Source organism: Taurulus bubalis (genome assembly GCF_910589615.1).
Source record: "Taurulus bubalis genome assembly, chromosome: 10".
Taxonomy (NCBI): Eukaryota; Metazoa; Chordata; class Actinopteri; order Perciformes; family Cottidae; genus Taurulus; species Taurulus bubalis.
Window position 1 is genome coordinate 3,105,667 of NC_136598.1, and position 14,318 is coordinate 3,119,984.

General features: G+C 45.5%; 1 protein-coding gene across 2 annotated transcripts in view; it reads right to left on the minus strand.

Moving 5' to 3' along the window:
• Positions 1-14,318, minus strand: part of bcas3 (BCAS3 microtubule associated cell migration factor) — a gene marked incomplete at both ends in the record, with an annotated part of 311,433 nt that overhangs the window by 232,034 nt on the left and 65,081 nt on the right. For both annotated transcript variants that reach the window (XM_079225410.1, XM_079225409.1), the window contains one exon: positions 9,637-9,970. In XM_079225410.1, the coding sequence (XP_079081536.1) occupies positions 9,637-9,970 (334 nt within the window). The remainder of the gene's footprint in view (positions 1-9,636; positions 9,971-14,318) is intronic.

Below are 14,318 nucleotides of genomic sequence, written 5' to 3' on the forward strand. Positions count from 1 at the left end.
ATATATATATATATATATATATATTTATATATATATATATATATATAAAAGAAGAAAAAGAAGAAGTAACCGTGAAAACGAGAGGAAGAGGAGGAGGAAGAGGATGTCTACATGCTAATATATATATAGCACTACAGAAGCAGAGGACGTCTACATGCTAAAACACGCATGCACACTTCCGACAAGCATGTGAAGACAATCTCACACACACACACACACACACACACACACACACCTGAAATCAGATCTCCAAGTTTACAGCATGTCAGTATTTACACGGCTTCATCGGACAGGACTGAGTCACCAGCAAGGAGAGCTGGGTGGGGGTCAGACAGCCCCACTGGATCCAATGACACTCACACCCCAACATCTTGTGCGCGTGTGTGTTTAGAAGTGTGTGTGTGTGTTGCCATCATCTGATTTGGGTCAAGGAGCTGGTACCTCACAGTAAAGAGGGCCGGGTTATGGCTAATGATTGGATGTTTGGGAAAGCAGGAGAGGGTGGTAGGGTGGTGTGAGAGGGGTGGAGGGAGAGTGTGTGTTTGGGGAGTCGGGGATGTGCGCACACACACACAAAAAAAAACACACACACAAAAAAATTGAAAAGATTTGAAAATTGTTTTCAAAAACAAGACAATGAAAGACAAGCCAGTGAGGAGGAGAAGAACATGTGAAGAAGTTCTGAAAAAGTCGTGTTTTCATTCTGTGGGTTTCAGGCTCCTGTGCGGCCTAAACACAAGCGGATGGCGAAATGTGAGGTTGTGTTGTATTTATTAAAAACAAAACGTTAAACCCCTTTAAAGAAATGGTACAATGTATGATAACGGTTTGGAATATCTTTTATAAATATAGAAAATAACAGATTTTTAGTTGATATTCAGTATTTTTTGTTACTATTAGTAATTCTTGCACCTGCACTTGATGTATTTTTTACTTATACCTACACTGTCCTGTGTAACAGTTGCACAGGTTCCAACTGGTCCTACTATACAGGGTACTGTTGATACTGCATACATATCTGTCATATTCATACCTTCCCCTAAACATGTATTTACATTGTGTATATTGCTGTGCATTGTGTATATTTTATTACATAACACCACATTTTAATGCTTTTTGGCTCGATGCAGAACTGCATTTTGTTTGTCACAGTGCCTGCACTGTGTGCAACACAACAACATGAATGAATCTAATCCAACACTTTGTAATCTCATCTCAGACCAATTTGAGTTTTTTTTTTTATTTAGTTATTTTAGCAGGTCTGCAAACAGTTAGACTCAAAATAAAAAGCGTAGCTCTCTTTTTAGGGTGATGTTTGGCACATTGCCATCAAAAGCAGAAAAAGATATATATTATAAGTATTTCTTGTCTTGCACATGAGCTGGATGTCCCTCAAAGAGACCAGCAACAAGCATTAATGAGACAGAATTTCATCATAATTTACCAGAACACAACACAAGGAATTAATTACATATTACCTTTATAAAATATTTATAACAAAAAAAACACATTTGGTATTTCCACGTATGCTTTTCCGTCTCAATCAAAAGGACCGTGTTCCTTTACGAGTGATAAGGAACCGATCAGAGTGTGCTGCAGCCTCCTGAGCCGACCTCCCGCTCAGAGGAGATTGGCTGCATCCGTCCGTCCGGCTCTAAATGCTTCTCCTCTCACGAGCCGGTGGGCCGAAGGAGAGGAAACAATAAGAGAGGAGATAATAAGACGTGTGCGCCGCTGCCTGTATGAGCGCCGGCATGAAGGTCATGACGTCAAACTGAAATGTTCAACATCTCCTTCAGGATCAAATAATACCCACAGTGATTTCCCCCGCAGCCAATGCAGAGTTCAGTTCATTGTTTTCTTTAATGAGGGCGCTATCTTGTTAGTTGTTTTTCATCTGCATTAATAATCAAACATCACGGGCCCCATCGTGTCCCACGCCGCAGAGACGGACTAGGGTTTCTTTCCAGGATTGTAGAAGTCTTCCTTTTAAATTGGATTTATCTATAATGTTACTTTTACAAGGCATGTGAGGCATGCTCAAATATGACTGAATATTGTTTCATTGAGTGTCTTGAGGAATGGTTTTAGACATTGTATACAGTACCCCTACTATTGATCAGTAACGAGAAAATAAGGTGATATATTAAATATATTTCACATACTGGAACTAATCAGGTTCCACAACGTGTTAAGTGAAACTGCATGGTGGAACCCGTCTACCGGCTCTAAGAGGAAAACAAACCAGAGACAAAAATGATCCCCACACTGCAGCAGCAGCACAGGGGTGGGACGCAGAACCTATTGATCCAGTGACAATGGATGGCTTTGGCTTTTCAGAGCGTGCACTTTTCACATGCTCGGCAATAAGCTGGAAGCCACAAGTGCCTTCTCTGTGCAGTGGCAAGCCAGCTTTATTTCTTTATCTCTACCTTACAATTTTGCAAATCAAATAATGATGAGTGCAGTGGCGGGCACCCGGTGATAAGAGGGTTTAGTGGTTGTGGAGATTGAGTTATTAGGGTTCGTATAAAAAAATAAAAAATAAGAAAAAAAATAAGGACAGAGGTCTCTGGCGGGGCCCGAACGCCGGCTGAGATACATATTCCTTGCACTGTGTATTTTTGGTCGCTTTAAAAGCCCTAAAAGTACAGGGGAAGGCTAATTTTCTGAGTAAACATCTTGTTCGATTGCAGTGTGGTTTTGCGCTGAGCTCTCCGTTTATTGACTCAAGCCGAGCGGGGCTCTGACTGCTCTGCCGACCGCAGGGAGAAGCCTGCCGACGCAGCCGGCAACAAACACCCGCCGCTGACACTAGCTTACCTCTTGATGGCACACAACTGGTAAATCAAATGCCCTGAGTAATGTACAAAGCCTAATCCTCTTGACTATACGGCAGGTTGAGGGAGGGAAAAAATGCTTTTAAAAGAACATCTGCTCCGTTTAGAAAGCTATTTGTCGTTTCCTATTTCCTGCCGACGAACAATTTGTAGGGTGAATTAAAAATTAAAAAATATTTACAGAATGCGCTGTCGGACTTCATGCGTCCAATGAAACATATGAATTATGACCAAACAGTGCTCTGAAAAAAAACTAATATTTTTTTTACAACATCTAAAAAAAGATCTTCACCATCTTTATTGTCTAAAGACAAATAAAAAGAGGAGAGGAAATGGGCAAAAGACAAAGCTTCCAGCCGAGAGGCCCAGGAAAGTGTTTAGACTGCCTTAAAAATCTCACTCCAAAAGGAGGGCTGCAAGTTGTTTTAGCTGGAGGAAGTGACCATTCATTAAGAAAGCCAGAGAAATTACCCCGCTCTTTCTCTGTTAGATTCGTATCAGAGCAAAACCCTCGCAGCACAACTCAAGCTCTTCAAGGCCCTTCCTCTGGCTGCTCTGCTCCTCCCTCTCCCAAGGCTGGGAATCCTGACCACACAGCGCCACACGGAGGACGGCGCCGGTACTGAAACCGATGGCTGCCACCGAGGATCCATGCACATTTCCACGGCAGGGAAATACTGACATATTGCTTACCACTCACACATCCTTCATTACTGATCCCCACGCTCTTTACTCAATCTAAAGCTTTGAGAGAATTAAGAAACACTTTACTTTAGCATATTCAAGTGGCGAAGTTATTGACAACTGATGTTCCAAGAGCTTCCCCAAAGTCACGGTTCCTGTGTATTTGTTGCTTCCCTTGGAGACGCAGGAGCACAACAAGACAAGAAGAGGAAGCGGTGCTGCTGTCAGAATCAAACAGAGGGGGTGTTGTGTGTACAGATGCATGCGAGACGTGGGACCGGCTCAAACGGGTCGTGTCCCACTCTCTTTCTGCTGGACGAGCCCCAAACAACACACCACGCTTTGCTTGGCCTGGGACAACCCGAGATGTGGAATCTAAATGCTGATATATTTCATTCAAACATATCATTTATAGCCTCAGCACTACAACAATTGTTTTTGTTTCCTTCTTTTTACAGATGTTGATTACTGCACTCTGGATAGAAATGATGGAATAAATTGTCAGGAAATGAATTGAAAACTTAAATATTATAATTCTACAATAAATGTGGGATATTTCTAGGCAATATGATGTATGTTGATGGTTTATTTGTAAGAGATTTTTAGTAGTAGTTATTCCTTTTAATATATCTAGCTGTTACGGCCTTAGAACGATTAAAATGTTTATTTTGATATTGCATTGTTCTGTTTGTTTTGCTCGCATGAGCACTCTTCCCTCCCGCATGTGCACATGTGTGGGTTCCTCATGTTCCGTGTTCTACTTTATAGAACGCGGCAACAGAACCTCAATAAAAATGCAAACGACAACAACACATCTGGTCACAAATCAGTAAGAGGGAGCGCTTTAACACGACATTGTGATTTTAAAATCATCTTTGCATCAGGGTAATGGGGTCGACATTTCATTTGGATGAGCGAGAAACAGACGTTCACATGTGGTTATTTTACCCATAAACCCCTTCTCCATTGTTGACAAAAACATTCTCACTCCACCGTCTAGTTTAGTAGCCGGTAGTAGCTTCCAGCTGTGTCACGCGATCTTCCTAAATTTGCTTGTTTGACTCTTTCACCCAGTCCAACTTTGGGTTTGGGGGCAGTTGTGGGCGTGGTCTGCGCTGAGCGTGTTGCGTCTGCGTAGGTGAGGCTGCAGAGCCGAGATGTCACAGCAACGACGGCGGGGTGTAGAAGTACGAAGAGAGGAAGGGGTCGGAGCAAAGGAAAATGAAATGAAAAACCCTGATGAACATGTGGGCCTGATGTGGCTTCACAGATGCTGGTTAGCTCCGTCTGAGGCTGGATCCAAGGCAGACAGCTCATCTTGCTGCCTGAAATCTGGACAAGTCATCTCCCGCACTGTTTACACGCCTCTTTTTCAAACCAACATGCCAACTTGTTCGGTTAAATCCGTGCGAAGCAGAGATTTCGACATATCCGACTGCACTCTGTGACTGTTTAAACTTCCAGTACCTGCGGCGTCAAAAGCAAGGAGTCACAGTGAGGTCGCGTACATACATGCGTGTCACACACCAGCAGTTATGAGGTAATGTTTCCTTGGCATCGGCCTCAGCGGAGAGTTGGTGTTTTTCACCGCAGGACGATGAGTGACGGAGGGGGAGCGCCGGCGGAGGAGGGAGGCGAGATAAAACACAAGTCCAAACCCAAATAAGCAAGCCGTCAGCCTCTAATAGCAGAAAGGAAGTGTCCCTTTATCAACAAGTGAATTAACAGTTTCCCGTCACACCTTGTTTTTTGCCTCCCCCCCCATCTCTCCCTCTGAACCAGCGCCAGGGCCCAGATGGCCCAGTGATCGGACCACCGGGGCTTCTGCGCGATGAGGAAACAAATCTGTTGCACTGACTAATAGCCTCATGTTGATGTTTTATGGTCGGAGTGTATGACCGAGGCTGTGTGTACACACAAAAGGCACCAGCGCCTGTGAACAAAAAAAAGAAGTGCACAGCGAGTCCTGACTGTCGTGAGAATGCAACAGCAAAAAGGGAGACACTTTGACGGCAGAGTACTTCACCAGGAAATATGAGCACGGATCAAATGCAGAAAAATGATTATGATCAAGATCCAAACCTGTGCACGCTGCTGTATTATACAGCCGACTGTGGGTGGATGTGAAAAACATCTGAATAATAAAACCATACGGCGGCTGCCATGAGCCTGGTATAGACTCAATAACCTCTGCCCTGTGCAAGGAAGCTGCACTTACTAATCAAGCCTTTCATGCGCCGGGCCGCAGACGGACCGCGCTTCACAGCGTGGGACGCTCGCAGTATGGGTCATCACCTCAAATGACAACACACGCAACGCACAGAGGAAGGCTTTGGGGGGGGGCGCACTGTACACGCCGGGGCGTACCGGGACGTAAATAGCCGTTCCAGATCTTAACAGTGACAAGACGGCGGCCAATTGCAGCCTCTATTTCTAGGCGTGCCGGCGGCCTGGGCTGGCAGCTTTTGAGAAGGATGTGTACTTTTCTGCAGTTCCTTCCCAAAAATCAACGCTGTCCTCGCTGGCGACAATCACAGAGCAGCTGTTGTGGCTAGGTGGCCCGGCCCCGGCTTGCCTCAACCCCGCTGCTTTCTGCCAGCGCAGGAAGAAAGAAAGACAACCACCACCTTTCCCTGCACAAAATTCACACCCGACTCGGCGCAAAAAAAAAAAACAGGCGGAAGGCAGACACAAAAGCAAATGTGACTCAATGTGTTTGCATCCGGGGAAAATTGCACAAATTATGGAGTTTTTTTTATCAACGCCGGTGGCAGCGGTAGTGGTGGAGGGGGCTGGCTTTCTAAATTTACATGTGGCAGGATGTCTCGGAGCCGCTATCTTCAGAGTGACAGACACACAGAGACCTACGTGACCTTGCCCCACAGGGATCTGAACTGATAATGACCCGCGATATGCTCTTTTCTGCCACTCTGTAAATATAGGCCTCGTCTGCAGGGTGAGGATCATCTTGTTTTGAGGCAGGAGCTTGTGTGACAAGTCTAGTTCATCTCTGGCTTCAGCGTCCAGGAAACACCCCAAAGTGGCCTGTACAGTAAATTAAATTGCAGAGCACGGCTGCGTAATGACATGAAGACTGCGCTGCAAAAAGGGAAAGAAAAAACAGATCTTATTCCATCGCATTTAAAACACAATTGCATGAGATCATTACGCATAACTTCTTTTGACATTTTTTTTCCGATCAAGCTTTAAGTTATATTTGCCAGTATATTGTTATAGGATTTTTGAGGTATCAGCCTCAAAATGATTGCGGTGTTATATTGTATGATATTATAAATTAATCTTGTTTGTTGCATTACAAAAGGTGCAGGTGCTTTTAGAAACACGTCTGATGTCTCAAAGCGCAGACGCACCTCACTTGACAAAACAGAGCAAGGTCAGAGCAACATTTTGAGCTGCGGGACACTACTGTGTGAATGAGGTTGTAACCCTTTAAGTACACACAGGGACTGACTTGCAGCTCACACAGAGCGGGACTTTGTGTTTTTTATCAGAGAGTGAGCTTGTGACCGTATGGTATGGATTAACACCTTGATAAAAGCAGTGTGAAACCTGACTTCAATTTCCTGTGGATTATATTATACACTGTAAAATATTAGAGTTATGAAAACCTTCAATTTCCCTCTTAAGGGTCGAGCACGGTCACTGCAACTCCACGGAAATATGAGAGTATGGCATGCTTCTTTTGTATTTATATAAATAATGATGGGTTCTAACAGTCTATCTTCTTCAAAAGTACACACACACACACACACACACACACTCAATAAGGTATCACTGTGAGGACTAATTGTTGACAGGTGGCCTTAATGCTCTCCTTTGAAACAAAAGTGTGATTTACGACCATGCTCCCGAGACCCCGGCTTTCAGCGCTGCTGCTGCTACTACAAACTTATCTTTCTCTCCCTCTGCCTGCCTGCCGCTCCTCCTTTACCCCCCCCCCGCTCTATCTCTCCTTCATTTTCTCTCAATCGTACCTCATTACTTTGCTCACTCACTTTCACCTCTTCGCCCACTTTGATGTTTCTGTCCCTCTTTGTCTGTCATCGCAGCGGAGCGGTGACTCTCCAAAGTCAGACATCCTTTTAATGTTTGATGGCCTATTTTTCACAGTTTGGAGGAATGTGTGTGTGTGTGTGTGGGTGTGTGTGTGTGTGTGTGTTAGTGTCGGGGGTTACAGAGGGGTCTAGGTCTAGACAAGAGAGACAGGACGGAGAGAGGAAGCAAGGGCGCCATCTTTCAAGCGAGTGTGTGTGTGTGTGTGTGTGTGTGTGTGTGTGTGTGTGTGTGTGTGTGTGTACGTGGCAGGGGGTGCAGTGAGAGTTCTGGGGTCGGGGCTGATAACAATATGACTTTACTGTCACCTATTCCGGCCCGTGGAGACTAAAGAAGCGACTGCACCAGAACATGAGGCTAGAGCGATATGGATATGTTTCCTATGTCACGGCTCCTTCGCCACACAAGGGAAGTTGATAATTAAGAGTACTGTCAATATACAGTATGGCAGTTAAACAATAAATAATACAACAGTTTGTAAAAGGCTGAGATGAACTCAGAGGAGTAGCGAATCTCGAAAAGGAGAATAGCTGATCCATCTTAAAAGGTAACTTTCACTGCTCACTGTCGCCGAGACAAGCCTGCACACAGAGAGAGAGACAGCAGCACAGACACTGTGGTCATCTCACCGTGATGACGCACACACAGACTCTCCAGGGGAAAACAACACCAGTAATACTCCTCTTCTCTTTCAGGAAAGTAGTCAACAGGCTGCCGCTGTAGATTAGGATTGGATCGCCCACTAGTGGCTGTGAGGAAGCACTTGATTTGACGAGCCAAAAATCGCGATCGCGATTAATATTAGATTAATTGCACCTTGTGCAATGAGCGTGTAGAAGATGTTTGTGAAGCACATGATACTACTATATTGTGTAAAAGGACCCATTGGTCAGTTGGTTCTCTGAAGGGTTTACCGGGTTCCTCTCATCGCTGCTGGACACCAATCAAAGCTCAGGGCTATTCCTGGAAATCCATGACGAATGACAACTGTGATATTTTACACTGGGTAACACCTCTGGGGTCAAGCAGGGCAGTTGACACAAAGTGTTTATCAGTGTGTATCTATGTCAACTCGGGACACGGGCAGTGTGAGCAGCCTGCGCTGCTGTTTGACAAACAAGGTGGACAAGGTTGTGGCAGACCGATCAGAGTCCCTGGAAAAGAGCTACTGAGATGACCAGTCACTGGAAACACACAGAGATACCCCGAAACACACCCACTGAACTCAACTCAACTGGAGCAACATCTCGCCTGGATTCTAAATAATATCAAAATGACTTCTACAGAGCTTCTTAGTCTCTTGCAGCTCATTATCATCTCCGCCAGGAGATTATGCATTCCGACCTGTGAGCGTGTGCGTGGTCGTTGCAGACACACCCGGTGGAGATCTACATTCTCCGGAGTGCACGTTTCTGGTTGAGCTTGTTGTTTTGGTTGTTGGTACGGTTCAGCTCTCTGCAGGCAGCCAGAGATCTGTGACAAGCATCGTGCCGATAAGGAGCGAGACGCTTTCCCCAGGAATTGGTACAATGGTGGCTCCAAGTGACTGCGGATGCTCCGCATGGGCTGGTTGTGTCGCTGGGGCTCTGTGAGCTTGGTTTGATTTTTTTGTTCTGCCCCTAGTGATAAATTAAAAAGGTCACTTTTCTTTTTCGAGTCGTATTACAGTCGGAGGCTCAGTGCTGAACGGATTAGTCGATTGACAGGTTTAGGCAAATTATTCAACAATATTTTTTATGAATTTACTTAATTATCAAGCAAAAACACCAACTGAGAGCTTCTCAAACGGTAGAGGAAGTTTGCTCCGTATCACGATGATTGATCACACTTATTGATTCATCGTTTTTGGATTAAAAGATAAACTTGTAGCAAAAACCGTGAATGTAGTTTCTTAAGCTTTCTACCACTGTCATCATAATGTGAGCCTGTGAAGTCGACATCACCTCCCGCATGCCGCTCTGCACCAAACGCTCCCTAAAATGCCACCCTGAACGCACAAACAGGCAACGACATCAGCAAGCCCCTCCCTCTTCCTCACCGTGCAGTGGAGACCCCGACGGGCTGCTGGACAGGGATATGGGGCTACAACGGCCCCCGATGCCTCCTCCTCCACCCAGGATGCAGCCACCTCCTCCCACGCCTCCTCCTCCCGCTCCTCCTCCCAGCGCAGCCACCCGGTTCAGCTCCTGCTCGATCTCCTCCAGGCCCGCGCTCTTTTGGAAGCGGGACATCCGGTTGACCACGCGCGGGGACATGTGCGTGCGGGCACAGGGCGCGCCGCCGTAGGGGTTGACGGGAAACACGTGGGTGGTGCCGCGGAGGGTGCTGACGGCTACCCAGCGGCTGTCCTGGCTGAAACACATGTCCTGAACCTGGACAGAAACGGGACAAGCACAGAAAGAGGACAGAGGTCAGGGGACAGTGGGAGGATGACGATCACTTACTCTATAGCCAGCGAAAGGCTGCTGGATGACGCGAAAGGATGCGTCTCACCAAATGAGCTCCGTAACACCCACAATGCAAAGCAAGTCAAAAACTGGCAAAAATGTTCCCATTATATATACAGTATTTTGACATTTTACATGGGTTCATACCCCACCGTTAATGGGTTTGTCACATGACTAGTGTCGGGTGTCTGCCATGAAAAAGATCATGACCCTGTTTCCCATCAGCATGTCAGGGCTAAGATGGTGAAGTCCATCTGTAAAACCGTCTCAAACTAAAGAGGCGTTTCAGAGCATAGCTACTGAACCCACTCAGACACAATACAACTATGTTTTATTGAAGGTTTTATGGTTTTTATTCCACACCAATGTTATTTTTGTAATAACATTTAATGTAAAATGTTTATATTAGACATTTTGAACTGCAGAAATGTCAGAATAAAACAATCACTAGAGTTTCTTGATATAGTAATAATAATTATAATGTGCTCGTTAGGTTTCAAGGTATCAACTTCAATATATATGACGACTGTTTCTCCTGGCAGTGCACCAATATACCTGAAACCATCCTTGGACCACCCCTCAAACAGTGGGCTCACTGATCCCAGGTACTTGCTCCAGGTTGGGTTTCAGCAGCTACATACAAACCGCCATTAACTGGATAGATCATTTGAAAGTAGGCTAAATTTGTTTTGCATTATTTTCCTCACCACTTCCTCAACACACAGAGAGAAATGCATAACTCCAGTCTGCCGTCACGCTATCACACAGATTACCAAACCTGCATGTCTGAGGTGATGAAAGTCGACTCGGGTCACAGGATTAGAAAACAACTTTCGTCAAAAGGTGACAATGCGATATGAGCTCGGTTGCTGGTGAAGTCCTTTGTTGGCCCTCGTCCTCAAACAGCGACTGAGTCTCAGGGAGCAGCCACTTGAGAAGATAGCATCTCCCTGAGCATGTCAGACATGCAGGAAACCAGACAGATAGGCTGCAGGAGACAATACAAGCAAAGGAGTGTGGGAGAGAGAAAATAAAACAAACACACAAAGGAGCAATGAGGTGACAGAGCGCTGAAACAGCATCCGTCATTCGACATCCAGGGAAAAAATAGACGCTAGAGAAAGTGGAAGGGACTGGGGGGGGGAATGAAAGGAAAAGGTGAAGGAGAAAGTTACTACGAGGAATGTCTTACTCCTTCGCCAGGAAGCCAGACAGCCAATCAGAGATACAGCTCTATACCTGCAGGCCTCTCTAATCTTTTGCCAGGTCAGACCAGGTAATTGTAACCAGCAATGACAGTTAATGGGGCATCTTCTGCATACCAGACAGTCACTTTACTTCACAGAGATGGGTGAAAGAGGAGGCCTGACCTCTGCTCCATGAGAAAGGGCTACTTTGTGTGTCCCGTAATTGGTCATAATAGACCTGTCAAGCCTCCAACTGTAAATGGGTGCCTGGACTTGACTGTCAAATCCATTTTTATCAGGCGGGGGGAGGGTGGCTGGGATTGTGCAGTCAAAGTGAGACAACCACGCAGATACCAAACAAACGCTATCTTTTAAAAAAAAAGGGGTGGAATGCAACTGTATGCAGTCTTGTGCGTGTGCTGGTGTGACGGTTGCTCATTCCAGAGAGGCTGTCCTCACACAGAGTATTTGACATGTTCATTATTATTTTTTATTTTTTAAATCAGTGACACAGATTAGGCAGCTCTGATCGCTTGAGAGACACTCTGGTGGAATGGCAAGCATGTGACAGAGATGGACGGAGGGATAAGATTGGAGAGAGGGAAGGAGTACACATGAAGAGAGAACACAAGTGTCTCTGCATTAGAAAGGGAAGATAAAGACGAGGAAGAAGAGTGGTGTTCACTGTAGGTTGAAGCCTTTTGCTCCATGTCGTTTGTTTACTGGGTTGCCTGTAAGAAAGTAGCCTGTAAAATAATGGATGATACTCATTTTTACTGACACCTTTTTAGGGAACTCCAACCTTTTTTGTCCTTTGACAGCTAATTTGTCAGCCAAACAGAGATTTGAAGAGCGGCCCGGAGCTACTCACGGCAGCAGCAGACCGCTCTCACTTTCATGGTCGCTTATTAACTGCTCCTTCACTTTCTCTGTTTGTGGACCTGCTGCCAGCCGGAAAGTCCCATGAAAAGTTGCTGTGGAGTTTTGGTGAAGTGCCGATGTCACTTTCATGTCATTTTTGTGCACTGATTTGATACGCAGCACCATGATCAGTGATAATACTGACCTTATTTGCCGCTGTGGACTTTTATTGTCTCATTATTGTTTATATTCAGTGTTACTGACCAAAATGCAGTATTTTGAAGCATGCATTGTTTAAATCCATGTTTACTAGCTCGCTGTCTCATTCCTCCCTGCCTGGGTTTGCACAGTGTTGTATATCTTTTTACATTACCACCAATATTACCAGTGAAATAGCGGGAAACCATTGCGTCTCCATCCAGTGTCAATGTTTCTGCAATCAGTTATGTTCAGATTTGAGTGCCATAGCCCTCATGTTACCATAATTAAAAATGTGTTTTCACAAAGTTAGTTGCTTACTGCAAGACCTCACTATGCGTGTTGCAGGTCTGTAATAAGATGTCTAACTACCCGTGACCCCTAACTTTGGTACCGCAGCTTACTTATTTGAACTTTATTAGTGATGCCGCTTCCGGAATTTTGAAAGTTCATGTGTGGAAACCAACCAAGCGATCAGCGTCCTCTTAAAGATCTCTGGCTGAGACTAGGGCTGAGGCTTCTGTATTCCTGTACCCACATTACAATTCCTAAATCGCATGAAGTTGAAGAAATCTGGGTTCTGCAGAAAACCAGGAGCAGCCCGGTTACTTGAGAGCAGGGCAACACACTGACTGCATCGGCCATCAGAAGCAGTATCGCCACAATCACAGCTGATGGCGCAGGGCTGCAAAGTTCAGTAATGGAGTGCCACCCCTGTAACCTCAGTGACTTGCTCGCTCCAGTTTGCCCCGTGGCTCCGCTCTCATCTACATTACGGGCCCTCCTTGAGTCCCTTACATCTGTTATCAGCTGCAGGTCTGTTTACCTGGCCTCGGGTCACTGACAGCCAGCCGCATGTTTGGCCGCTGGAGACAGATAAGGCGTCTCTCCACCCACCTAACGGAAGACTTTATCGTTCCTCACTGTGTGGGTGTGTGTGTGGGTGTGCGGTGATAACCCCTGGTCCAAGCAGTAGGCTGAGGCCGGCTCTCAGTGTTTACAATGGGTCGGATCAAAGCAGGCTCAGTGTGCAGCCGGTCAGCGGACCTGCCGTTTGGTCATACATTAACGATAGGCGGGCTTTGAGAATGTGTGTGTGTTTTCCCAGTCAATAAACCTGAACCGAACAAGGCCTGAAGTAGGTTTGTCGAGTAAGCACTTTCAACTTGCACTGCAAAGTCTCTGCGTGTCCCGGCTCAGGACTTACAGGAAAACTCAAAATATCTCAACTTGGAAGGTGCCCTCTGCATGTGGCATGTAAAAAAGAAAAGAAAAAATAAGTTCTCCTGTTATCTGATTTTTTAAACAAAAGATAGAGGGAAACGATTGGAACATTTGCTCTGATACTTTCGGGGAAAGGTGGTTGAATGTTTTTCTTAACCCGTCATGGCTGATGTCTCCCATTATAAGTGTGTCTGTGTTGGTGTGGTTTGGAAGGAAATGAATCGTAGAAAAACACTGCAACGAGAGAAAGAGCTTTGGTTCTTCTACTAGTGACAGGAAATAAGGCACCCTTTGGGGATACATCCCTCCTTAGATAAACACGCTTGCTCTGTCAACTTTTACACACCTGATTCAATTAGCTGTCAGGAACAAAACGTCCAGCAGTGTGTGGGTGTGCTGTGTTGAGGAGGAAGAGGAAGCTGTTTTCCTAACTAGACCAGAGAGGCTTTGGTCAAATAGCAGTAAATGGTGGATTAAAGTCTTGTTGTAAATTTAAGTGCCTGCTAATAATGCTAGAGTGCTACCTGTTGACCTTCATTCAAAACCCTCCAAGAATTGGAGAGTACTTATGGGTATTTGCCCTATAAACCCATCACCACTGTGTTCAACTGATTCTACCGTCTTTCCTTCGTGTCCTAATTGAATCTTCATTTAAGTCCCGCCCCTCGAACACACAGTGGCCAATCATAGCTTAGCATCTGAGCACCGACAACTATCCATGTCAGCTCCACAGATGCTCATGCAATGGTCTCAGATGTTCTTCATGTTCAGGCTGGTTTAGTAGATGGAGCGGGTCGTGGTTG